The sequence below is a fragment of the Ambystoma mexicanum genome, chromosome 12 (assembly GCF_040938575.1).
Source record: "Ambystoma mexicanum isolate Mex_15411 chromosome 12, UKY_AmexF1_1, whole genome shotgun sequence".
Lineage (NCBI taxonomy): Eukaryota > Metazoa > Chordata > Amphibia > Caudata > Ambystomatidae > Ambystoma > Ambystoma mexicanum.
Window position 1 is genome coordinate 997,413,702 of NC_090936.1, and position 27,671 is coordinate 997,441,372.

General features: G+C 48.0%; 1 protein-coding gene across 10 annotated transcripts in view; it reads left to right on the forward strand.

Moving 5' to 3' along the window:
• The window catches only part of SBF1 (SET binding factor 1), a 2,512,102-nt gene that overhangs the window by 2,248,355 nt on the left and 236,076 nt on the right, over positions 1 to 27,671 (forward strand). For all 10 annotated transcript variants that reach the window (XM_069629502.1, XM_069629505.1, XM_069629506.1 and 7 more), the window contains one exon: positions 2,929 to 3,036. In XM_069629502.1, coding sequence (XP_069485603.1) covers positions 2,929 to 3,036 — 108 coding nt within the window. The remainder of the gene's footprint in view (positions 1 to 2,928; positions 3,037 to 27,671) is intronic.

A 27,671-nucleotide genomic window follows, 5' to 3' on the forward strand; every position in this document is an offset into this window, starting at 1 on the left:
TTAGGTCTCCTTTGTTAGTTGCTAACTTGCTGCTTCAATAACTGTAGACACTGGAAGAAATCTGTAGGAACTCTTCATAATTCGATGTGTCAAGACTTCAAAGTCCTCTCCGAACTGCCTCTAGCTAGGGTTGCGTTTTTGGATTTAAAATTTGCCAAGCGAAGAAACCATCTCTAGAACCTTGAACTAAGCTCATGTTGCACTAACCACTTATTTTCTCCCTTTAAGTGACTATTCTATATGTGTTTGCAGAGTAAATGCATTACCGTATAACCTGTTGAAAACTGCATGAGTGCGCAATAACCGATAATACGATAACCTTATATTTTCCCTTCCTAACGTTGCTACAAATGTAACCGCGAACAAACACAAAAGTGAAAGTGTCCTTTGAAGTATATTGCTAGTATTCCTAAGTGTTCTATCGTAAACATCTGAAGTATTTAAAGTGATTCTGGTGTAAATATAATATATATATCTTTTATATAAATATATGTGTAAGTGCTTCTTAGTTGTGCCTGTCTAGCTAAGATTCATTTTACTTACCTACAGCTCACATCTTCCTCTTAAGATGAGCCTGACTGCTCTGCCACACTACCAAGGTCCTGAGCTAGTACAGGAAGGAGGGGATAAGACTCATATCAAGAGTTGGAAATCTACAAACCACAGGGATAGCTTACTTAAGTCTTACTGCCACTAGGGCTTAAGGGAAACTCCCCTAACAATGTGCTCCTCCTTCAGTGGGCACACACAAAGGGTTAAATGAAGGTGTGTTAGGAAACATTTTCCTTATTGCTGCTTTGTAGCTTCATTCTTTGAGATCCACTGCATATTTGCTGGCTTTTCCTGTGTACCTGACCTCTTCTTAGGTTTATGGGGCACATTTTCATCGTCGCTATTATAGCTAGTTTCTTTGGCTATTGGTGAAGGAGAACTGTGCCGCTCATTCAGTGATGGGGGACCCTGCCACTCCTGTTACATTTACCCTTGTGGGTTTTCCCTTCCAAATAGTGTGTTCACAGCAGGTGACAGTGTATTCCTTTTGCTTTCGTGGACTGCTGTGTACCTGTAGTGCTCACTGCAAAGTTGCCTTATGTGACTGTATCGTAGTCAAAATGGTATTATTCAAGGTCCTTTCCTTGGAGGCCACTGTCTATGTTGGCCGCCTTTCCCTTATCCTTGTTTGGTGGTAGTCATGGCTGTACATGGTAATCTTCCCTTTCACAGGCCCTGTGCAGAGCCTACAGAGGGGAGCTGTATGAAAGGGAGCCGCTTCTGCCACCCCCGCATCCCCCATAACCACAATAGGCCTATGTTATTTGTCCAGTTGATCTCTATGAAAGGAACTTTGAAAACATGTAATCAGGCACTGAACTACAATTTTTTTCTCTGGCCCCAGTTAGGTTCCTCGAGCTTCCAGAACAGAAACTATGATTTTAGGTTGGACTCGTAATTTATGATAATTATATTATAATTAATCGATCTGGGGTGTATGAGCGTGGCAGAATTGCTAGAGGCGGAATTGACTGTAGTCAATTTTGCCGCAAATACAATTTTACTGTGGCCAAACTCACCAAATCTATGTCCCCACCCAATACATCCCCCGTCCACCCTCACTTACCTTTTCCACACTGCTGCTTCTCCTGACCCTGCGGTGCCAGTTCCGTCCCTCTGACGCGGGTCGGATCAGATGCCGAAAGGGTCCCCTTTTCTTTTTCTTCCCCCGCCTCCAATCTTAATTAAGCGGGGGACAACCCCCCAAGGCCAAAAATGCCAAACATGACGACAGGGAGACCCTCCTCAAACCCTGCTCCCCATGTTTGGTATTTATTAACTAATTTGATTGAATCAAATAGATTGAGTGGTACTGGCCGAATTCGGTCAGATGTACCATTCGATCAATAATATTCGATCAAATTGGGTAATATCTAATTAATCACTGCAGTTTACTTTTTCCAATAAGAAGTGATGATTTCCCCTTCCTTTCTAGCAATCATAGAGATCTTGTACTTAGCTATTAGATTGGTCTTTCATATTGTGTTTCACGGAGTGAGGTTGAATCGATGAACTAACCTATAATTGTATTTTTCCGATATACATACTTTATTGGTATATGTTTGCAAATACTTGTTTGACTAATCTTTTAGTAGTTTGAAAAGTCTTTTTGTCCTAATGCAATGCTTAATAAATTATATGTATTTTTAGTACATTGTGTGATATATTTTGTTGTGTATGTTTATGGAACTAGTTGTGTACTAGCCCCTCCCTATCAATGGTGTTCTCATAATCTTAGGAAAGCAAGATTATTTCCAAAGGGATGCCTCTAGGGTCCTCTTCAGATTGGAACATCAGTCATGCCCTGGATGAGGTCATGGATATGGATCTATCTGAAGACCTGTGTAAACCAGTCAGTAAATTGCACAGTGTGTACAGTTTATACTTTTGCCATCACTGTCTGATAATGTTGGTTTTAAAGATGCCTGGATCCCAGTAGCCATTCACCACCGGAAATACTTACATCATGAGAACCCTGGATCTCTATCTCCCAGAACTCCTATCTGCTATAATCATACTAACTAGATCGAAGTCAAAGTATTTGTTTTGTGGGAATTCTGACTTCATTGCATACTGCTGAACCAGTTTTTGACCATCCTGCCCTTATTTGACCATATTCCAATTTGGATTGGGTCTATGGATAATCTTAGAATGTTCTGCTTAACATCACTTGTCTTCTTACCAGAACATTGTCCAGTATTTCCTTCATGATTTTTTCATCTGTTTACATTCACTCTGCATTTTCATTCCTTCTGCTTTATCATCGCTGCCTGTTTCTCTGATGTCTTGTTTATTTTGTCAGTCAATAAAGACATTTGAAGTAAAGACTGAATGAGTGCTTGTTGTCTAAACATCCAACTCTGCTTTTGCCTGTAGGAGCTGCATTCGCTTGAAATGGAGTTGGGTCAGATCCCAGAACGATGGAAAGAGACATGGGACAAGATCAGGGCCACACAACGCATTGAGTCCAAGCAGGATGCTAGGGTAGGTATTGTTGAAATTGTTCCCTTGCTTGTATGTTTTGCTGAAAACAGAAGGAATTGTTTCTTTTTGGCAGTCTCTGTTCACAGTAAACTGGTGCTTTAATATCAAATCATCTGCTTTGTCCACATTCTATACCTTGGTAAACTCCTTCATGTTTGGTAGCAAACAATTGCATATAGCTAGCAAATTGCAAGTTTGAAAAGTCAGTAATGCATCATAGACAACAGAAAAGTAGCAAACTGTGGGGCCAGACAGTGCCTGGAGAAAAGGGAAGAAATCCAGAGGAAAACAAAAGCATATACAACAAAGCGGAGATTAGAAAAATTGAGACAGGGGAGAAGACCTATATCTTTCCTTTTGTAATAATGATTTTGCTGCCTTGATCTATTAAACATTTACCAGCAGTGTATTATCCTGTCCGCCAGTAGTTGGGTCTGTTTTGTGAGTGAGGAAAAATAAATCCTAATGGCTATAAGACTTCACACTGATTTTTCAAATTAATATCTATGCAGATTATTGATCAATGTCTAATTTTAGTGTTATTTATTGACTGTAACAAATGTATAATTATCATAATTGCAAAAATCTTGACAAATACTTCATGTACATGAGTTGATCATCAATGGCAAAAGCAGACTTGTTTTGTGATAGGCAGGCTTTATCCAGGCAGTCAATGACATACACTATAGTAACTTTCAACATCAAAAAGATCAAACATTATGGATCATCGTTGTGGGTTGAGTGATTATGATGCAGTAAATGTCTCACTGTTTCTATTAATTAATTTTGATGTGTGAGCAACTTAATGTAATCGGATGCTAAACCGGTGCGTGCTGTAAAAGCAGCCACATGGCACCAATGTCAGTGATATGTAGCCTCAGGGTAATATCCAACTTCAATATGCATGCAGTCCCAAAAGATTGGATTTCTTTGCACAGCTATTGCCAATAGACCATTACGTGAATCGTATGTTCACACATGAACATTAACAAAAAAAAATGTTCTAAGAAATTTACTTTTGACATTTAACGTCAGTGTTTTACCATGAGGCTTTATGAAAAAAATATCTGAAATGGTTTGTGGAAAATTAATGCATCTGTAAGCCAATAATTGCATGAATAAAGCTCACCTACAGTGAAACATGTCTCATTTTTTCATTGATGATCATTTGTTGTCAGGATTTAGCAATTGTCCAGCATTTTTTCCATAGTATTTATGGCATTAATAAATTGCTGTGAAATATTGAGGCACTATTGCATCAATGATAAATTGGCCAATCGATGTGGAGCCTTTTCGTCAATGAGATTTGTTGTTGTTGTTCCTTGGCTAGCACTAGCAGCAAATTGCACCCTGATTTATCTATTTATTTTAAACTGTATTTAGACCGGAGTCATACCTTCAGCTTAGGCATATGACACTAAACATTGATTGTAGATGGAGAGGGCAGTGGCACAAATCCATTAACAGGAAGTTTATTACAGTAATAAAACATATTACCAGTCCTACATATTCATTTTACCACTCTAGTAATCAAGCTCTGATCAGTTATGTTGAACTCAGTATGACTCGATCTAACCATAGGGCTATTATGACCAGAGTCACATGATAGTTTGTCACGTATCCATGTATATTTGGGTCTAGCATTTAGTGTTAACGATGCAGAATACGTTTCCTCACTGTCATAAAAAAGTGTAATGTATTGTCACTTCTTGATGGTTGGAAGTTGTTAGGAAATATTTTTCTTTTGTTGACTTTCCCTCCAAAGTTCCTATGGGACCCCATTCCTTTTGATCTGTTTTATCCCCCCTGACATTTTGATGGGAAGTAAAACCCTTGGCTTCACTTACCTTTTGCTCATTGTTATGGGGATACTGATCCGTCCTTCAGATTCTCAGTACTGGGAAACCGTTTCCCTTTTTTTATTATTGTTCTTTTTAACATTGCACACAGCACCTTACTGTGCAGTGCAATGGGGATACTTTTGTATCACTCTAGCTTTTTATACATGGTATTTTTGGTTATTTCTATGTATGACTAATGTTAAGCAGGTGGCAGCAGATATATTTTTACCACTTTTGAATTAGTTTTGGTGTGCACATTTGCGTATACCACATATGGCTACTAAATGTGACTAGTGCCCTAAAATGGCCGTGCCATGAGATTTTCACTTGTTCTTTGGCCATATTGTAGTTTTGCCTTCTTACTGCCTTCTCAGGCCAGGAAAGTCCTTTTAAGGTCATGCGCTTGCCCGGGAAGGATGCTGCTTTTACGGCCTAGTGATGCCTTTGTGTCACTCAGAAAGGGGATGGGGCTGTCTACTGACAGTCCACATCCGTAGTACCAGAACTTCTAGGTGTGGGGAAAATGTGAAACCAGTAGTTGTTCCTGATCGGACAACTACTGGCTGTTTGAATGGTGCACAACCGTCTCAATGGTGGGCTTGGACTTGCTTCCAGCTAGTTTAATTTTATAATAAGAGGACCTCTGCAGCCATTTCTTCAGATCATCATTTGAGCCAAGAATTCCTCGAAGAGAAGCAGCCTGCTGAAGATCCAAATAGGACTCCTGAAGTGGCCCAGCATCCATTCCAGTAGCCAGCCCAGTGAAGCCATGTGCCTCTGCCTGATCTCTGAAGACCCGGAGCGGTACTTCAGCCCCTGGACTAGTGGGACCAACTAGTCTCAACGCATTCTCGAGGATCCTGCCTTCCTGGACTGCCTGGTGGACTGACGAGCTCTCTCATGTTCTACATTGCCAGAAGCATTGCAGTTCCGCTTTCGAGTCTGTAACTTCAGTGGTCGCCAGCTTGTGCCACTAGTAGCCTTCTTCATGGATTTCAGCTTTCCACCTTCAAGGGAACCAGACCTGGAGCAGCTGCTGTGACTGGAAGGATGCCTGTTGTCTCCTGCCTGTGTGCGAAGCCTGTTGCTGGAATGCACCTTCCTTCAACCTGCAAAGTGACCCGAAGAGGCCTGCATCGGTGGCTCTTGCATTTCTTAATCGACAGAGGTTGCATCTTGTAGCAGCACCGAGCTCGTAGAATCTGCGAACGCGGAACGCCTGGGCACCTCTCACCGGAAGCACGGTGTAAGATCGAGCACCCAAACGATCCACATCGACTTCTGTGCTAATCAGAGTCAGGAGGTAAGTAAACGCAGTGCTCCCCACTCCCCTTCACCCTCCCGTCCTCCTCAGGATAACCTTAAGTCCCTTTTTGTCTCCTTATTCCATTCCACTCACCTTTTGGTCATCAAACCTGGGTCGAGTATCGTGCCACTGGGTTAGTCTTGGGTCTGGAAGAAAGGAACACTTAGCTCTAGTAAAGTAGTTGTAGCATTTTTAAACTATCGCCAACACAAACTTATTGTAACTTACCTACAGAGATGTCCTTCTGGTGAGAAACCTTGTGGCTCTATTGAGAATAAGCCTCAACTGCTCATCCACGTACCTTGATTGGGTTTTGACACACCTGAGTTTCTTGTTCACTATAACTAGAGTGGCCTCCTAAAATCTGTCCACCAGGCCAGTCACTAGGAATCCATCTTAACAGGAATGGGCATCTCCCCCATTATATGGCCACAAATCTACATGCCACCACAGACAATATTTCTGCAAGTTTTTGTGCATGTCCTGCTATATGTTCGTATATCCAAATTAACCTATCAATGGAGGCGGTTAAATAGACACATCCAAAATATTGCCTTATACCTGGAAAACCACACTCCAAAAGGGTTGTATATTAATGCATAGCCACAATAAACAGTACACGTCAGCATCTTCTCCCTATACGGTGTTATTCCTGGATGATATCAGGCTTTGCACAAGATGTGTAAGCAAAGCTTCTGGACAGGCCTTTTAACAAGCAGAACCTGTTTGGGTGAAAGGCTGACGACACTCTACAACGGTTTCATTCCTCCAAGGTGACGGTGAAGTCTTTGGGTTTACCCTTACAGTAACCCTTTTTTCCCTTGAGGAGGGGTCGGGGTTTTTGCCCATTGACCTCCTACGCCCCTGAGAAAAAGGTAAAAATAGCCCCTGGGAGACTACAAGGCAGACACTTCCCACGGGGAAGAGGCCAATGTGCTCCTAGGGATGGAACAGCAGTAGCCACTGTCCCCTCGGCCACCCAGGATACTAAACCTCTGAGACATTCTGCCACAAGTCCCCTGTGCAAGGGAGGATTTCCCTGTTCAGCACAGAATGGTCTTGAACCACATCCAGTGGTTGGACCTTATAGATTGTTCGGCAGGGCTACTGCCACCCTTTCAGCGCCCTCCGTACCACTTTCCTCACACTGGAACCCATTCTGTTGGAGGATGTCTGTCAGCTCCTATAAAAGAAACGATTGAACTGGTACTATGCTCGGAATGAGGCAAGGGCTGGTATGAAACTTAGTTCTGGTCCTGAAAACTAATGGAGGCTTGCGTCCAATAATGGATCTGAGGATGCTGCTGAATTTTTACCTGCAAAAGGACACATTCAAGATGGTAACACCAGCCCAAATGTGCAGTACTGGTGGGTGAAACTCCCAGAACCCCCCCTTGTTTTTGCATATTAAGTATCTTTGGGTTTTCACCCTAAGTTACTAGAGTAATCCAGACGTGGAACCCTTGCTCGCTGTTCTTAGAGAGGCGCAGCTCCACCTCACTGACGAGGCCCAACCAGGCCGAAACACGTGTCTGGGGTTGTTGTTGGTACTCTAGTTCAGAAGAGAATTGCCTGGCATTTTGGTGCTGGACTGCCCTTGGGCAGGCCAAAGACTGATATGTAGTGGAAATGTCTCTTCTGTTAAAGGGTAGTGAGCTAAAGAGACTGGTTGAGACTGTAACCCGGGATAATAGGGCGTTAGTAGAGAAACTCACAGAACCCCCCTTGTTTTGGGTATCACTGGACCTTCAGGATGCCAACTTCCACATGCCCATTCACCTGAAACACAGGGTGTATCTGAGTTTGAGGGTGAACCAACATTACTACCAGTTCAGAGTCCTGCTGTGGGGTCTTTTTTCAGAACCCAGGGTTTTCACTAAGCTGCTGAAAGTGGTGGTGACTCGCCTCAGGAGGCAGAGCACTCATGCCTTTCCCTACCTGGATGACTGGCTCGTCCATGCTTGCTCCCCAGTCCAGACGTCTGCACTTTTATTCTGCACTAACAAGTTTTTTGCAAAGCGCAGGCTTTTCCCTGAATTTCAAAAGGTCTGTGCGAGTCCCTTGGCTCCATTAGGGAGTCTTAGACACTCGCCTGTGCAGAATCTTTCCACCTGAGGACTGAGTGGCAAATCTCCCGGAAACCCAGCTACACATGAGGTTGCTTTAGTAGCTACTCCGGTGCCAGTGGTTGGAATTTCAGGGACACATGTCGGATCTTCTGCTGGTATCCAGTCTTGTTGCTGTAGACCTTGCATGGTGGTCCCTAGGGAACAAGCTGCTGCCCGTTGTAGGGTCCTTACCTCTTTGCAGAGAAGCAGTGCGACTGTGTTTCTGGGCTTTGGCAAACAGAATCCAATGAAAGCTGTTCAGCTTGCCAGAAGAGAGAATGTCACAGCGGATGCCTTGAGCAGGCCAACTCCAGCCTCGGACGAGTGGGAGCTCTCCCAGGTACTTATAGATGGGATTTTCTACAGCTGGGGGGATTGTCGAGGACTGCGTCACGTTTGTTTAATTTAGCTTTCTTCCTTGTTATTAGTCCTCGGGATTCGTCCTGCTCGACTGTTGCGTGATAAGGCACAGAAAGGTATCCCAAAAGACCCCGGAGTGGATGGAAACCCAGGTATCCCCTGACGCCCCCCCAGTACGACGAGTCCGGCTTCCCCTGATTTACATGGTACCAGGACAGTGCAAAGCACTGGCAGGGGAGCCAATGTCAGAACGGTGAGGCAAGAAAACTGGCAGCTGTTGTTGAGGCAGCAGCGTGGCAAAAAAGGTCTTGCAGGAATTGTCTGGCAGGTCTTGCAATATAGCAGCGTGTAATTCTAGGCAGGGCAGCTGGACAGGGCTGCGGGAGAGTAGAGATATGAAGCAGCATGGAATGAGCAAGAAAGGTAAGGAATGGGCCGGAAAAGGACAGGAACAAGGAATTGGGCAGGAGAATGAAGACACTGGGGTTGGGAGGGCTGGGCATGACCAAGAGCATTGAGACACACTGAGGCCTTATGGAAGCCACCTTACATTACTTCCAAAGTATGCAGTGTGTGCGTGTCTTCATGGGGACTGAAAACACCAGGCCCAGAGAAAGGAGCGTTGGAAAGGGGCGGGACCACAGCCCGAAGTGGCCAAACAAACAAGGAGGGCACTGCAGCGTTGCTGGTAGCCTGGCACCGCCGGGACTGTGCCTGTGGAGCTGCCGGTCCCATGCTGCGGTGGAATAGTCACTGCTGGTATAAACGCCAGCTCATTGCAGGTACTCCTCAAGTGAATCTTTGCTTCCAGTGTGAATAGGAAGAGCAAATTGTTCTTTTTCAGGGAATTTCCTTGCCAGGTTGCTCTGGGGGACGCATTGACTCTCGACTGGTCATTCAACCTCCTTTGAGTTCCCGCTGATTCCTGTCGTTTCGCTAGTTCTCAGGACTAACGCCTGTTCAGTACCATGTTGATTCTGATTGCTCCGGACTAGTCCTGGATAATATGGTACCAGGAGTTGCTGGACATGTCCGTCTACCTTCCCTGGTGCCTTCTGTGGAGAGTGGATCTGCTGTCCCAGTCAGAGGGGCAGGTCCTCCACCCAAACCTCAGTAGCCTGAACCTTCATGCTTGGCTACTTAGTGGCTGAGATACAAGGAGTGGGATTTGTCGGACGACGTCCTGCATATGCTTTCAGCCTAGAGGCCTGCCACCAAGGGAACTGTGAATGGTGTTCATTCTCGGCTTCGTGTCGGGAGAGTATTCTGGTTCCTATTTTATGTCCTTAATCCTCTGTCCTGGATTTTCAACAATCTTCTGAGCAAAACGTTTCTTGCATGGTAGTTTGTGGTTCCACCATGGGATTTCACTTTTGCATTAACATTTCTTCTTCTTCTATTGGACTGCTCACCCTTAAGGTGTTTTTCCTGGTTGCCATACTCTTCCGCTAGACGGGTGAGGGCCTCCAGATGTTCTCCATTAAACCACCCTATTTTGTTTTCTCCAAAGAGGTGTCGTTGAGAGTCAGACCGTCTTTTCTTACCAAGGTGATCTCAGATGTTCATGTCTCTCAAAAGACCAATCTTGCTGTGTTTTTCCTCCACCCCATCCTTCCATGGCAGATGGAACAATTCCATCGCCTGCACCTGTTGTGGGCTCTCAACCGCTATGTCTCTCTGAAGAGGGACATAAGGAAATATGTCCAGCTTTTTGTGGGCGATTCTGATGAACGTGCTGGCAGGGCTGTGATTAAACAGACCTTGGCAATCATCCTCTGCACCTCAAAATGCTATGATCTGCCTTCCAAGGATGTGCCTGTAGGTCTGAGCCCATTCTACAAAAGGAATGCAGAGGGGAGTCTCTGTCCGGGCATCTGCCAAGCAGCAACATGGGCTTCTCTGCTCAAATGTGCGAAGCATTACTGCTTGGATTCCCTTTGAGGACATGACTCCGGCTTTGTAAGGGCAATCCTTCCAAATGTTCTAGTCTAGGTAGTGTCCTTTGATCTCATCCCACCTCCAGATCCAAGCACTGCTGTGGATGTCTAGATTGATGAGTCATTAGAATAACAAATTACTTTCCTCTCAATAATGTTCTTTCTGATTGATGTTCCTCCCATAGATTTGTCACCCACCCAACCTGCCCCACCTGACCGATAGCTAGTACACCATTGGTTCAGCGTCTGAGTGCTAAAGAACAATGGTGAATCTGAGGTCACGGGACTGGCCCCAACGTCGTGTCTGGTGTGGGGCACGGAGAGGTGTCTGGTGGAGATGCGCTTTGCCCCTCCTTATACCCCCTCTCACCCCACAGCCATAGGGTTTAAAGGGTGTAAAGTCCCTGCTCCACATCCCCTTTGCCTAGCCATGATCAGTGGAGTTCTGGTCAAGGAAGCCCCCTTCCTCAGACTCCCCCCCCCGACCCCCCGAGTCACGCACTTGGGAGAAAATCTCTTAAGAACTGTACTTGTACTATTCTGAAATTCCTAAACGCTTACAAACTGTTTGTTGGCTCTACCAAAATGTGTCTAGCCTATTTTAAAGACTACTGCAAAGGGTTTTATTGGACACTAAGGGTTCTAAGGGCACTAGGCCCCCATCTCTTCTAGCAAGAGAAGGACTATTAAGGTGTGGAGCTTCATACTAATAACACTGTCTTGTGTACTCCTACGTCCCGTCCCCTTTTCTCCATACTGCATGGGCGTCCCTCGCTAGGGACGGGAGACAGAACCTTTTTCACCAGAAAAAAATATCTTCTTCCCCTTTAAATTTAAAGGCGCGTGGGAGCGCAGCCCTGACTCTGCCGACTGGCTCCACTCTCCAGTCCTCTTTTCCGTGTTGACGGGAACGGACAGCTTTCACCAGCGCTCCTAAATTTGGCTTCAACCTTGTAATTCCATGCGCTCTTCCCCGGATATTGTCTTTTGTCTTCTGGTCTTAATCAGGTACTCGGTCCTCTGGTGCCACACTCCTCCCCGGCGCATGTTGACGTCAGCGGGTTTCGGCAGGTGTGGAGCCTGCGAAGGGCTCTTGCCTGCGTACGACCCTCACGCTCTTTGCCTCTGCTGCCTTGGCCTCAAACACGGCCTGGAGGGTTGTACCGTGTGGGACGCGCTTACACCGCACGCTCTGAAGAACAGGTTAGCTCGGTGGAGGGAGCTCTTCGAGAAGTTGCCTCCAGAGGACTTGAAGAACTTCTTCAAACACTAGTCAAGGCCCAATGTAGGGTGCTTTTTCCCATCGCACCCCGCAAGGGCGACACCTTTCCCAGGACTCGTCCGAGTGGGAGGGACCGTTCAGGTTCTCACACCAACACAGGTACCGAGGCTCATTCATCTACCAGCCGACAGTTCGAGGGGACTCTAGATCCTTCCGGAGACAGTGCTGAGGGACCGCAAGTTTCTTTCCCTGGTTGTCCACCCGAGGGGCTACACCCTACTGCTAGACAAATGTCTGAGGGGGCGCCTGTACGCAGCACTACCGGTGAGACAGCCGAGGGCACTACGCCTACCAGGCCTCGTCCTGAGGTGCAGGGTAGGCCTCAAGCTCCACTGCCAAGAGTCCAGTAGGAGGCCGGCCTCAGCGAGGCGAGCACCACAACCCAGGCACGTGGCATGCAGCAAGACAAAATGGGTGCCGCGCCAGAAAAATGGCCACTCTTCCGACACCACCCCCATTCGGGGAGCATGTAGGAGATTGAGTGTCCAGGTGAGACTGGTCTTCGCCAGGTACTTGGCCTACAGCTTATCCTTCAGTGTTGCAGGGCATATATACCCTGCAACCAGCAAGGCAGAGAACACACGCCCCAGCAGCCTCCCGCTACTCCATCAATACCACCTACCACCCCACCAGCCTGCGAGGACAGGTTTTTGGCGAAATTCCTCATGCTTATGAGGTCTCCTCAGATGGGTGCCATCCTTCCGGATGTGATCAGGAACATGCTACCTCCAGTCCCGCCGCTAGCGCCTATAGTCATTGCTCCTATGGCTCCAGTGCTTTTGGCCTCTGCGCAGCCCCAGCCGGTTCCTTCGATTCCGGTTTCCCTGCCACCTACAGTTCAGGCGGTTCCACACCAGCCTCTGGCTCCCGTCCCCACACCTCCGCTTTCGGCGCCCAGAACTCCTCCTTTGGCAGACCAGCCGGACACCCTGGTTGACACAGACGGGGAGGACCACCCTGACACGCCATCTACAGCCAAGGCCTTCCATGAACGACTTGCAGGTTTGGCTGAATACTTGGGCCTTCCACAACCTGGGGTGGAACTACCTGAGGCACGGGTCCTGGCCGAGGTCCTCACTCTGCGCCCCGCGGGCAGAACGAGGATCCCAATGCAAAAGGACGTAGTCGCCTTGGCCAAAAAGGGATGGCTTAAACCCCATTCGGCACAGCCTGCTGGAGGGAGATCCACTCTTGCTGTCAGCACACCCTCAGCCACACTCTGCGGTGATTGCCGCGGCCTCACTCTACTCCAAGCCTCAGTCGTCCTCGGCTACCTCGTCTACGGCACTTCTAGGCTAAGAGGACACGATCTTGGAGGCATGCAGAAAAAAGGTTTATTGCAATGCCTCACTGCACCTTGATCAGTCTAATGCAGACGTCATGCTTGCAGCTGTTAACCAGAGGCTTTGGTGGGAAATAGCCGACTTCCTGCCAGAACTTCCAGTGTACAGTCGGGCACGTTTTAAGGCAGGGCTGGCACAAGCTAAAATGGTGGCCCAGAACATCATGGAGTCCACCGTTGGGCATATAGACAACTCAGCCCGTGCCATCTGCATTGCCAGGAACGCATATTGGACTTTCGAAATCCTTATCTATCCTCACGAAGGCCACACCCAAGACGTACAGCCAGGCGCACCACCGTTCCAACAAGGGGCGAGCGTTCGGTGGCTTGCAGTAATGAAGGTGTCTCTGAGCAGTATTGGTGCGCAAGGTCCGTTGACCCCTGGATTCTATCCATTGCGTCCACGGGTTGCCGCCTAGCAGTTCCTCCTTCCTCTCTCCTCCCCACCACTCCCACAGATTGGGACAACATCTCTGTTGGCGGAAAATACATCGCTCATAGAAAGCCAGGCAGTGGAGGAAGTCCCAGCATCCCAGCGGGGCATGGGCTTCTACTACAGGATTTTCAACATACACAAGAAGAACCAGGCTGGCCTGAGAGTTGAGTTGGTCCATTCCACCCTGGACTTTTCGCTCCTGCTTCAAAAGTTCAAGATGGTTACACCAGCGCCTATTGCAGAGACACTGTGCAGGGGAGACTGGATGTGATCCCTGGATTTGAAGGACACGTACCTACACATCCCAATTTGGCAGCCGCACCGGTCCTTCCTGAGGTTCAGGATCTTGGGCTTCCATTTCCAATACAAGGTTCTACCCTTCTGCCTCAGTTCAGCACCCAGGGTCCTCACCAGGCTCATGAACACAGTGGCGGACCTTCTCTGGGCCCAGGCTCACCATGTCTACCCGTACCGGGACGACTGGCTCATCAGAGCGAGATCCCCGGAGGTGGTACAGCACACCTCCACCCTCATGAATACACTCCACGAATTGGGATTTTCCATCAATCTCAAAAGGTCTCGGCTGCAGCCCACTCAGAGCCTTACTTTCCTGGGCCTCATCTGGGATGCAAGCTCAGAGTTTCCCCTTCAGAGGACAGGATAACAGCCATCAAGTGGGTCACAGGGCACTTTCTCAGCAGAGCGGTGACCTCAGCTTGGTGGTACCAGCACCTCTCGGGTATCATGGCAGCATTCTTACTGGCAGTGCCTTATACAAGGCTGAAAATTAGAAGATTACAGCTGCACTTGCAGCCTCATGGAGTCAAGAGCAGGGTTCCCAAGCGGAGCTCGTCAGCATTCCTCCTTTTCTACACAAAGACCTCTTCTGGTGGAGCACAGACAGCAACTTGCGGATTGGCAGGCCCTTCCGACAGTTAGCACCTCAACTTAACATCAGCGCAGATTCCTCCTTGGAAGGCTTGGGGGGGCTACCCTGGACAACCACAGCATCCATGGAGTTTGGTCCCTTCAGGAGCAGGAGGCCCATATCAATTGGCTAGAGCTGAAGGCCATCTGGCTTGCTCTCAAAGCCTTCCTGCCGCTTATCCGTGGCAAGGCTATCCACATTCAAACAGACAATTCCACCAGCATGTAATACATCAACAAGCCGGGTGACACCAGGTCTACTCCCCCTATGCAGCATGGCAGTCGGCATGTGGGAGTGGGCTCTGGAAAACAGCATTCACTTGAGCGCAATCCACCTCCCGGGGGAGTCCAACCTGGAGGCGGACAGACTCAGCAGATTGGGTGCAGACAATTACAAATAGCAATTGAATGATCAGGTCCTTCAGGAGATCTTCAACAGATGGGGACATCCCCAAGTGGATCTTTTCGCCACCTGGTACAACAAGAAGTGCCCTCAGTTCGCGTCATGGCAGAGACAGGGCCTCGCCTCCCGGGCGATGCCTTGCAGTTACGATGGAACAGCATGTATGCACACGCATTTCCTCCCACTTCCCTAGTCCACTTGGTGATCTGCAAGATAAGGGAGTCAAGTCACCTCAGCGTCTTTCCAATAGCTCCATGGTGGCCTGCGAGACCATGGTTCTCGGAGCCACTCAGCCTCTCGGACCAGCCTCCGATTCACCTTCCACTGGGCCCAGCCCATCTTCTATCACAACAGGGAGGCAGGGTCATCCACCCGCCCCGCAGAAGTTAGCGTTTGCAGCGTGGTTCCTGAGCAGGTCACACTAAAGGATCTAAGTCTGTCACAGGCTAACCTAGACATCCTACAGGGAGCTAGCAGCAATGCTACTAGGAGCCAGTACAAAAGCAAATGGACTAGGTTTTGCCACTGGGTGGAGTCAAAGGAAGTTGGTCTGCTTACTTGCATGTTGAACGATGTGCTATCCTTCTCTGCACACCTCGCGCACTTAGGGGTGCAAATAGACACATGCCATACCTATCTGGCGGCCATCGGAGCCTACCGGAACTCGGAGGACGACATTTTCTCATCCTCCAACCTGGTGGTTAAAAGACATCTAGCGGGCCTCACCAGGCTCTACCCGCATATCAAGATACCACACCTGGTATGGGACCTCAATGTAGTGTTGAGCGCTCTGGCGCACACACTTTTTGAGCCAATTGCGTCCGCGGACAACAGACTAGTCACCATTAAGACAGCTCTCTTGGTGGGGTCTTGAGTCTGCATGCAGGGTTAGCAAAATCCAAGCACTGGTTGTTTCAGAACCTTACACCACCTTTCATAGAGACATGGTGGTCCTGACAAGGCATCCCACATTCTTACCCAAAGTAGTCTCTGCGTTCCACCTAAATGAGGAAATGGTGTTACCTACTTTCTTTGCGGACCCTAAGGACGATGCTCAAAGGGTCTTGCACTGTCTTGACATCAGGCGCACCCTGAAATTCTATCTGGACAGGACCAAGAGCTTGCGCAAGTCAGAGGCCATCAAGGAGGCCTATGAGGGGCAGCACAAACCACTTCCAGCGAACATGCATGCACACGCTAACAGAGCCAAGGCCATGGCAGTCACGTTGCAGAGGCACGTTCCGTGGCAGGTCATTAGCAGGGCGGCCACTTGGGTCACTGCTTAGGCCTTCTGCAAGCACTACTGTTTGGATGTCGGCTCTCGGTCAGACGCGACTTTCGGACAGGCAGTATTAAGGAACTTGTTTTCTCTAGGAGGGTCACCTCTCCATCTTGGGGCTACATTCAGTTGTAATCGCCCATGCAGTATGGAGGAAATGGGACGGGACATAGGAGTAATTATATATAAGTTACTCACTATAGTGACTAACGTACTCATAGTCCATTGTCCCCTTTCCTCCATACGTCCCACCATCCTCCCCCCTAATAAAACTGGTGTCATTAGGCAATGTTAATATTGTCGACGAGTCAATAGGGACTGAAGAATGGGGGAGCGGATGCTCCCATGGCTGCGACACCGTGCGCGCCTCTAAATTTAAAGGGGAAGAAGACTTTTTTCTGGTGAAAAAGGATCCGTCTTGCGTCCCTAGCGAAGGACGCCCATGCAGTATGGAGGAAAGGGGACTATAGATAGGAGTACGTTAGTCACTACGGTGAGTAACATCATTTTTAACTCCTTTCTTTTGACTTATTACTTCTCCAATTTGTTTATTACTTACCATGTCTTTTCTTCACTTACTTTGCTGCAGTACAGTTTTCTTTGGCTGCTCTTACTTTGTTTAAAAGGAAAGTGTTGGTGCTCAGTAGTCTGTCCACCCCATAAGTAAATTTCAGTGGATTGCATTTTCCCACAACATGACACTGAGCAGTGTGGTTCCTGTCAGTTGATTAACCCGAAGGCCATGAGGGGAACGCTTGACAAAACTGAATTTAGGGATACCCCTTTCAAAGGCGCTGGCTAGATCAACTACTAAATCCTCAGTGCGGATTCCGAGGGGCCTACTGCCAAGATAAAGGACAGGGAAGAATGGGTGTTGTAAAAAAGCAAAGAAAAGATTGCACTTATGTAGTGAGTCCCATCACTCTTTCACCTCCTCTCACAAAAAGAAGCGCTTGCATAGGCGTGACTTTAACTCTTCAGAGAAGAGGTGTAAGTCCTACCCATCAAAGGGAGTTCTGAGGCAGGAATAAGAGGAATTTAAGACACAAATGTTTTTTTTTTATATAAATCCATGCTGTCAACCGTGGCGGCAGATTCAGCACCGACCTTGCCCGGTTTGTCCGGCATGAAGGTGGCGAGAAATTTGCCATTCAAGCTCAACCTCCAACAAGCCAAAGGCCTTGTTGGTGCTGATGCTGGTTTTGGTGGAGGCGTCAACAGCACTGATTGGGTTTCCCCCTTTACATCAGTTTTGATGCAGGGCCATGGCTATGTACTAGAGTCTAGAACATGTTTTTATGTCCTTGCGGATGATATTAGGTGAGGAAGGGGACCCTGTCCCCTTTGGGATGGAGCCCTTGACAGGGCAGAGCTGCATCAAGTGACAAGGCTCAAGAGTAAGACTCAGACATAGTGGCATTTTCGGTGTTTATCCAAGAATATTATCAAAAGAAAAAGAGGGTTTCGGGAAATCCTTTTCCCTGACTCTAAGAGGGGTTTCCCAGCCTCAAGAAAACCACGGAATGTCTGTCAGGATTTCTAAAGCAAAACAATTTCTCTGTCCTGTGTCCAAAATCTTAAGCTGACCCTCACACTAAACTGCCTCGTCTGCAGGCTCTGTGTCTCTCGTCTCCTCTCTTACTCTGGCCACCTTCCACCCTCTTCCTATCAGAATGGTTAATCTGGAATCTTCTCTCCTTTCCTCCTCCTCCCAACTCCTCCTACTGGGGGATCTTAACATCCATCTTGATTCACCTGACTCTTCACAAGCTTCCCGCAACTTATGCGACTCGCTCTACCCATTCTACCTTCTGGTCCAACGCACACTGCTGGCCACACTTTGGATGCTCTTATTGCCACAGACATCCCTCTCTCTATCCCTCTCACTATCCCACCCTTATGGACTGATCACTCTCCTCTCCTCTCACTTGAAGCTTTCCTCTCCTTTAGCACTGGCACACCCTGCACTGTCTCCGACTTTCAAGGTCATCCGACTCATGGCAAGTGTCAGTGGCTGCCTTTGCTTCCACCTACTCTCCTTCTCCTACTCTTGTAGCTGACTCCCACCCTGCTACAGCCCTCTCTAACTTTCACCTTTCCATCTCCAATATTCTCGACATCATTGCCCCTGTCACTAGGGTCCGACTGAAGTCTGCCAAAAAGTGGCATTCTTGGTACGACTCTGACCTGGCTGACCTTAGACGCAAGTGCAGGGGATTGGAACAGAAATGGGGAGCTTCTGGCGCACCCTCTGACAAGCTGGCCTGCCGTCTTCTGCAAAGGCAAGATAGACTCTGCATCTGGTCCAAGAAAAGAGTCCATATTCAAGCTTGCATCTCTGCAGCATCCAACAACACCTTTCAAAGTCTGTAAGCAAATGGCCAATCCTACTGCAGCCTCTTCTGCATCCCCCCCAGGCCCTTTGCTCTGCCCTGGCTGCGCACTTCACCACCAAAACACAGGACATCCTGTCTTCTCTCTGCTCTGCACCCACTCGTACACTATCATCTCTTCGGCCCCCCCTCAGCTGCCCCCACCACGCCCCCTCTTCTCTCCTCCCTCTCCCCTTTTACACTTGAGGAGGTCTCTAGACAAGTCCGGTCTTTGAAAGCTTCTTCCAAACAGGTCGACCCGAGCCCCTCCAAAACCATCAAGGACAACATTGTCTCTCTCGCTCCAGCCTTGGCAGACTTCTGCAACCTCTCCTTCGCCACTGGAGTTTTCCCCACTTTTCTCAAGCATTCTCTTTTGCACCCTCTGCTCAAAAAACCCTCTTCCAACCCGACTTTTCAGCAAACTATTGCTTGATCTCCATGTTAGGGAGAATTTTCTGTTTAGGCTGAATTTCCTAACCTAGTGAGTCCCCCAGCAGCTTTGCTGGATTTTTGGGGTTTATTTTCTTCTCCTGCCAAGAGTGAGACTCTTTTTACCCTCACTCTTGGACATGATTTGAGTGTGTTCCTTTGACTCTAGATGTGTTTAATGGGCTAGGGGGGCTTTTACTCCATAGGGCTTCACATGTTTTTGTGATGTGTGTTACACAGCACCCTCAGTGCAGTAACACAGGGGTGTCATAGTGACCCCCCAGTATACTCCATACCCTGGGACTGACTACTGTCTCCCAGGGCATGTAAAGTCACCATTGACTTTACTAGTCTTGAATTCTGAACAGAACCAGTACAAACCATCATATTGTGGATGTATTGGCTGGGGCAATTCGATTGCCCCGGGGTCTGTTAGTCGAGGGGGCACGTCTCCGTCCCCCCTGATCGAGTTTTGGCTGGTGGCAGTGGATGCTACTTTTTATATTCAACCGCAAATATTTCTCTATGGGATTTTCCCATTGTTCGAGGCTACTATCTTTATTTATTTAATTACGATAGCCTCGAACATACCGCCAGTTTATTTAATTATTATTAATTCTCCGGTTGGTATTTTTTGCCAAAACTCTGTTCTAAAATGGCGTTTGTGTTCTCTTCTGTGACTCCAACCCAAGTCGAGCCCTTTGTTCCACTTTTTGGCGGGCTTCTCCACAGAAGCCCTCCAAAGCGGTGCCACTCTGTCTGGGGTAATTAGGAGGGGTGGAGGGGGATTTAGGCACCCTGGACTGAGTTGCCTATGCAACTCAAGTCGCACTCTGTCCTGATTGGCCCAAGTGGTGAGCCGGCCTACTCACCACTTAGCATGTTTGAGTGACAGCTAGGCTGAGTGAATGGGGGTTTTCTGCATAAAAGCAGGGCTTTGGGGACTGGAACTTCAGAAGTCGCCACAGGACCTAAGAATCCAACGAGGGAGAAGCTGAGCCGACCTGCTACGAAGACACCACCGGTGGAGCCCTGCTGAACTGTCTCACCACTTTTCCCAACGACAGAGGAGATCTCCCGTCGGAGAGTCTTCTTCCTTTGACTGGTGGGGATAACCAGTTTCACCGTCTTTTCGCCTTCCCGACGCATCTCGTGGCCGCCTTGCCTGTGCCAAGCACCCCGGCAACCGGAATACCACCTTTTACCACGACCGCGAAATAAAGGGTAATACCTTTAACCAGAAAACTCAGCGGCTGGTTTCTTCCCTGGCAGTGCAACGACCTTCATCTTTCCTCCAAGTCGAGATCTTTTATTCCTCTGGACGACGCCGAGACTTGCACCCACTGCCAGGAACAACTGCCACCGCTGGAGGATCCTTCCCACTTAAGGTACCGTGTTCCGCCTGGCTTCCCTTGCCACCTACAGTACGAAGTAGATTTAGCCCCCGGCTTTCAAACTTAGGTTAGCCTGGGACACCCTGGCTAAACTTTTCTGAGCCTCTCTAAACTCTTTCCGAACTCTCTGCAAGACTTTCAAAGCCTAGTGTAACTGTGATCTTGGGCGCATTTGTGCTCTGCTCTCTTTAAGAGTGGGCCCAGCCTATGGACTTTGGCTCACAAGTGACTTTTGCTCTTCTGCCTTGCTAAAAGTGTTCCTAAATCTTAGAGTGGTGTATCTTCACATATTCTGTCTTTTTCCCCTCCCTTCTTCATGAACTTATTGGAGTGCCATCTATAGTTAAGCGCTCACCTCTGTCTGGAAATAAGTGGTGTTAACTAAGACTTGTCTGATAAGGAACAAGGGTTGTATATATCATAATAGTAACTGTGTTTAGAGTGTTTTACAATAAGAGTGCTGGAGGGTTTCAAACAGTGTGTTTTTAAATAAATAATGATGTACTTTGATACCAAAGCTCTGGTCAGTGTTTGCTTGTGCTATTGTGTATACTTTGCATACTGCCTAACTCTTCTTGAGGGAAGTCTGACTGCTCAGCCACAGCTACCAGGTAAATCTGGGTGGTACAGACTGCTACTAAGTGGGTTTACTGCTAACACCTGTAGTCCTAAATCGTTTGCAGTGTTCCCAAAGGGAACTGCACAGATTTCTGCCTAACACTCCATTACTCAATTCCTGGGCAAACTCCTGGAGAAGTTGGCTATCTCTCAGCTTATCCTCCACACTGAATCTGTTGGTTTTCTCCATGACCATCAGTTTGACTTTAGAGCATCCAGAGGCACGTAAACTGTGCTTCTTAACATCCGTGAAGACCTGCTCGCAAACCTTGACTGTTATTCTCCCTCTGTCCTCATTCGTCTTGATCTCTCCTCTGCTTTCGATACGGTAAGCCACAACATCCTGATTTCCTGTCTCTGTGAGACCCTGGGCATTCTGATCAGGCCCTGGCGTGGCTAGTATCCTTTCTCTGGGACCATCCTTCCCAGGTAGAACTTGGGTACTTTCTCTCCACTATCACTTGTGGTGTCCCCCAGGGATCTAATCTTTCCCCCTGGGTTTTGAATTTCTACATGGCCTTTTTGGCCCACATGATCTCTGTATTCAACTCCAAATTTCAGTGTTATGCGGATGACACACAGCTCTCTTTCAGGCTACCTTCGGCCTCTTCCTCCTCCTCGCTCATACCCGTCTGTCTGTCCACAATTCAGTCCTGGTGTGCTGCCAATGATCTCTGCTTTAATGCCAGTATGACAGAGATTGTCTTCATTTGGACCCCTGCTCCCGCTTTCCTACTTTCACTCTGGCCAGCCACCCTTGGTCCTGTGCCCTCACCCACTAGCGAGGCAGAAAATCTGGGGGTCATCTTCGACTCTACTCTCGCCGTCTCTTCTCACATCTCGGACATGTGCAAAAAGTCCCACTACCAGCTACACCTCCTCACAGGTATTCTACCTTTTCTTACCTTCCCCCAAAGGCCCACTGCCTCCAGAGCCCTGGTTCTCTCAAGACTGGACTATTGCAACTGTCTCGTCCTCAATCTTCCTACTTCTACTCTCCAACCTATCCAGAACAGAACCACAAGACTTATCCTTGGCCTCAGGCTCAGGGATCGCATCTCTCCGGCGCTGAAATCTCTCCACTGGCTCCCTGTGGCTGCAAGGATCACGTTCAAGACCCTCTGGATAGTCCACGAGGCTTTCTGGGGCCGGGGCCCTTACTATCTACAACGCTCTTTTTAAATGCTCTCCTTCAACTCTCTGCGGGTGAACCGTTTTTCCAAACACAGATTGGGGGTAGATCATTATCCACTGCAGGTGCCTCCCTCGGGAACAGCCTACCTTCCTCTCTCTGTCTTTAGCCAGACCTCCTTAATTTCTGGAAACACCTCAAGACCTTCCTCTTTCTCTCTCACTTGCTAACCTCTGTTCTCTTCTCTCCTTCTTTCTCTTCCCCAACCTGCTCATTTCGCTGACTGGTCGCCTGGTGCACCTTCAGAGCCTTACAGGTCTCGGGTTACCCCGCCAGGCCTGCACTTGCCTCCGGGCCTCCGCACTCTGCCTGCACTACTGCACTTGGAATACGTTCCATGAGAGTGTCAACCACTCTGCACTTAACCCTGGCCCCTGCTGAACTGGCTGCACTTGACCCCCTCTCTCACACTTCCTGTCTGTGCACTTGCATGACTTTGAATGTACGAGGCTTAGCAGGTTTGTCTGTCCTCCTCTGTCCCCCCTCCCTAGCTTGGTTGTGCCTAAAATTATTATCCATAAGCGCACTGATGTCCAACCTGTTTTGTCTGTCCTTCTCCCTCCTCCTGAATCCCCCCCACCCCTCCGTCCCCACTCTTTTCACATGCACTCTTATCAGTAGAAATGTCTCTGGCCTAGTATGCTTGTTATTGTTGTTTAGATCCTTCAGAATGTTCAACGCCTAAGAATAACAACTATATCCCATTGCTCCCTTCCCGCCTTGAATCACTTTACTTGTGTATAAGTGCTTTACAAATAATGACAATTACAAAAACTCAATGTAACTTGAAATTGGGAATGTCTCTTGGTTGAACACCAGCTTCCTCCCAAAGTTCCAAATATAAAGTCTCTAAAGTGCAGAAAAGAAATAAAGTTCCACTAGAGAAGGGCCTTCACTTCCCTGAGAGTCTTTCCGGTTATTCAAAGTATCACTTCTCTTACATTCCACAATCCCGAATGGGTTTGTCTCTTCCCTTGAGTTTTCTCCATTTACACAACACTTTACAGTTCTTTCTCTGTACCCCTGATGCCATTTTCTGAAAGGGTTATGGTACTTCCCTTTTGGTCCACAATTAAAAAAGGGGGTGGTTCTTCACCTGTTTTCTCAGCACTTCTGCAGGGTCTCTGCCCTGTTTCTCCAATCCCTGGTTTACCCTCCTGCCAAGGTTTATTTTAGCTGCTTAGGTGCGTGTTCCAGACTTGCTGTATGCCTGGTTTACTCTCCTGACAGGGCTTTTTTGTCTTTTCACTTGATTGCGAGTCCCAGACTCGCTGAGTGCCTGGTTTACTCTCCTGCCGGGGCTTTTGGAGTCCTCAATATTAGAGTGCAAATCCCAGGCTCTCACTCTTCATTAGCATTCACTTGTTTCGGTATACAGGTAATTATATTTTTAATATGTCTGGCCCCCGACCCTTCTCCAACTTTGTTAAAACTTCCAGCTCCCTTGTGTGGGTTTTTGCTCTTTACCAATGGCACGTGGCACCCTCCCTGAAGTGCCCCGGTACCCCAATCTCCTTCTCTGGGCTTACCAGTCTTCTCTGGCAACTTCTGCATCTCTCGCGTCTGTTTCCTCCGCTGTCCGCCTGCTGCGTGGATGCGCACCTCGTTGGCTTCTCGGTTCCCCTCGGGCCTTTTACTTCGCTCAGCAGCTCCAGCTATTGGAGATGGTAGCACGGCAAACACTCTTGTGCCTGACTTCCTCGGATGCCGTCCTATACAGCTTCTTCACTCCACTCTGCAGCACACTTTCCTCCTGTGTCTCAACTAGCATCAGGGGGGCTGACTTTCTCATTCTGTTCAGGTATTCTATATTTGAATGTCCCTGCACCTGGTAACACCTTCCAATGACGTTGGCTTGCCGCAACGAATGATCTTCATCACCCCTTTCCTCTTCCTCATCTGAGTGTTTTAAAAGGGGTGGGGGGTGTACGTAAATCCCAGTACTTGTTGTTTCAGTGTTATTAAAGGGTGAGGGATGTGTATAAGGTCAGTGTTCAGTAAATAGTGGCGATTCTTTATCCACACCACAATTTACCATACAAGAATGCCGGAAAAGTAAATCGTTGTTAGCAAGGTGTGCAGGTCAATCGGCTCACTTCGCCTCCCTGAGGGTTGGCCTCCCACAGATAGCCACCCTCAGGGTCCGGGTCAGAGTCAGGTAGCTTCTGCCTTTCCCTGCCTGCATGTGGGGAGCTTTCACCTGGGGAAGTAGTCACAAGCTCACTATATTAGGCCAACATGCAGGGTTGAACACATCTCCCGATGTAGACATCCAGCGGGTTCCCCATACATGCACAAGAGTGCCCAATATTGCAGGGTGGTTGAGAAGGTAGTCATCACCCATGGCAGCCCAGCCATGCTACAACTTTACGATATACTCAACAAGGGACTGGAATCAGAGAGAGCCTTGCCTTTCAATGTAGCTATAGCTGACCCAAAAGTTCAGCTATGGCAGCAGCCATGTTTGTCGCCAGCTGTCGGTGGCAACCTCACAAAAAAGTACAAGCCAGTGAAAGATGATCTTCACTTCCTCACAGCCATTCTGACTCCCAAGGGACTGGCGACTGTGAATCTGAGGCGACCTTGAGGAAAAGAGAGCATCTTCACCAAGAAGGTTTTTGCTTCTTGAAGTATGGCATTTAAGGCAATAAAAGCTTTTTGTGCTTTTGCCAAGTACTCCCATATTCTGTGGAGGACCAATTTTAAAGTAGCTAACCATTTTGCCACGGGGGAAGACTGGGACCGTTTTCAAGGATGGCAGGGGGGCATATCAAGCTCTCCAGGGCACCCTTTATGCAGCCGACTGTCAAGAGGGGGACGTTGGCTGTTCTTTGGCATGCCTCATACCTTCTGGGATGATCAGGCTTCTCACTTAATGTCCAGTTGAAGCTTCTCAATATGGTTTTCGATGGTGAGCATCTTTTTGGACCAAAAATCGACGATTCTTGGAGATGGCCTTGGACTTCAAGCTAACTGCAAATTTTGGTTCAGCAGCAAACCAAGCAGCCTTTCTCTTTCAGCTGTAGAGGAAGGGGCTTCAGGCATTCTACTCCTTAAGTAGGGAGGATGCAGCCAAGCTGGGGCAAATGTTCAAGCAGAGGTTCCAGTTTATCGGGGCAGTCCTAGACACTGGAGGGGAAGGCCTGCCCCCACCAGCATGGTGAAGATGGTTAAATTATTCCGGAACGCCAGCTGTATTCTGAAATCAGCTTTTCGCCGCCTTTTAGGCCTCATGGCTTACTGCATTTTTCTGGTGCCAGGGGCCAGAGGCCAGGCTCTGGATGTAACCCCTACAGTGGCTTCTCAGGAACCAGTGGTTGCAATATTTGTGCAAGTTAATGTACGTCCTCCGGATTTCAAAGGCAGTTTCTAAACTTTCTTGATGGGCCTGCAAGGTCAACATGATGGCTTGAGAGCCATTTGGGCCTCATGGCCAGAGGTGCAAGTGGGCACGGGCACTTCCCCTAAAGGGCTTGCGTGCTAATGGCAAGCCCTGCAGTTGAGTGGTCACTAGTCCCAAGGGGAGTATCTCTGGCACACCATCGGGGCAGCTGCGAGCAGTCGGGCTACCCCCATGGGCGTAATTTTAGGTGGGCACGGGGGTGTTTGTCCCCCCTAACTTTCATGTCACACTGTTTTGTCCCCATTCTTTTGAATGGGGCACCTTTTCTTCAGAGGTCATGTCCCCCCCCAACATTTTCAGCAAAGTTTCTCCACTGGCTAGCCCTGACTGTTTTTGTGCCGTCCCAAGGGGGGGAAGTATGACCTGATCATGACAGACAACACAGTGACCATGCACTACCTCAACAATCGAAATAGGTGTGCAGTCATTGCGGCTGTGGTCCTGGCTACTGGAGAACAAGATCTCCATCCCTGCAGCCCATCTAGCATGAGATTTCCATCTCTGCAACCCATGTAGCAAGATTGGAACCAGGAAAAGCAGAGTCTCTCACGAGTGGGAGATTTGCCCAGAGGTCATTGCAGAGATCTTCTCCCTGTGCAGCATTCCGTCACTCAACCTGTTTGCGACAAAGGAAAACACAATATGCAGAATGTTATGCTCGAGGGAATTTCCCCCGAGGGGGGCATTGGGAGACGCGTTCTTAGTGAAGTGAGTTTTCAACTTTTACAATGCATTCCTCCCGATACTAGTCAACCCATCGTTTCTCCAATTCTGGGCCTGCCTGATTTTATTTGTCCTGGTTTGGCCGAGGAGGAAGAGTGTTACCCGGACCTTCTGGACTTGCGGTTTCCTGCCTGACCGGCTTCCTCAGAGGCGGGCCATCTTGTCTCGGTCAGAGGGCAGTGTGCTTCACAAGAATACAGGATCTATTAACTTAAATGTGTGGCTCTTGAGAGGTGGAGGTATGGAGATTAGGACATGAATAATGAGTTTTTAGAGGTGTTGCTGGCTGCTTGCAGGCCTTTGAACAAGCCTATTTATGCATGCAGATGGAGAAAGTTTGAGATTTGGTATAAGGACAGAAGGGCAGACCCCTTGTCAAGGACAGCCTCCATGGGTATGGTATTTTTGTTATCCTTGGCTACATTGGGATTCCAAGTGGGCACAGTTAAGGACTATTTAGCTGTTTTGTCCTTATTTAATAGAACACCAAAGCAAGGATCTTTTTTCTCTATATCAGTTGTAGCCCAGTTTTTGTAGGGCTTTGTGAAGAAGTTCCCTCCTATGTAGTTTGTTGTCGCAGCTTGGAATCTGACTCTGGCTCTGTCCTTTTTGATGGTGGTTTCATATTATACTCCATACCTATTAAGTTACTGATGTTGTAAACTGTTTTTTTGGGGGTCCTTACATCTCCTAGACATGGGGTCTCATTTCATACTTTTACAAGACATTACAGTTTGCACCTGGTGTGGGGCCAGGATGCCACTTTTGGCAGGGCGGTGCTGCAATTTTCTGGTGTAGCTTCCATCCCTGCAACTGGTACAGGTACTACTTTGAGAGTCTATCAAGATGAGAAATGTGTGGGAGAATGCAATCCATTGAAGGAGAAATTACCTACCAGTAATGTACTTTCTATGGATTCTTCTCCCACAGATTCATCGCCCTCCCTACCTACCTCTATGGAAGCTGTCAGTGCTCATAGTGATGTATCTGTTTTCTTCATTCTTATTTTGCGGACAAGCGATGATTGAAGAGTTGCCGCTCCTGTACTATTGGCAATCACACTTTCCCAGTTAATTTCATGATCCTCATGAAGAAGAAAAAAAAGTGGAAGATGAATCTAGGTCTTTCCCTCGAATACTGAGCACTGTGAGAAAGGTGGAGAACTGAGGTTTCGGTGCGTAATGCACACCTCATTTTACGATTGCTGACGTCCCCTCCAGAGTCAGAGCAGCGCGTCTGAGGCACTCCACCCCCTTTTGAATTTTTCGGAACAGCTTATG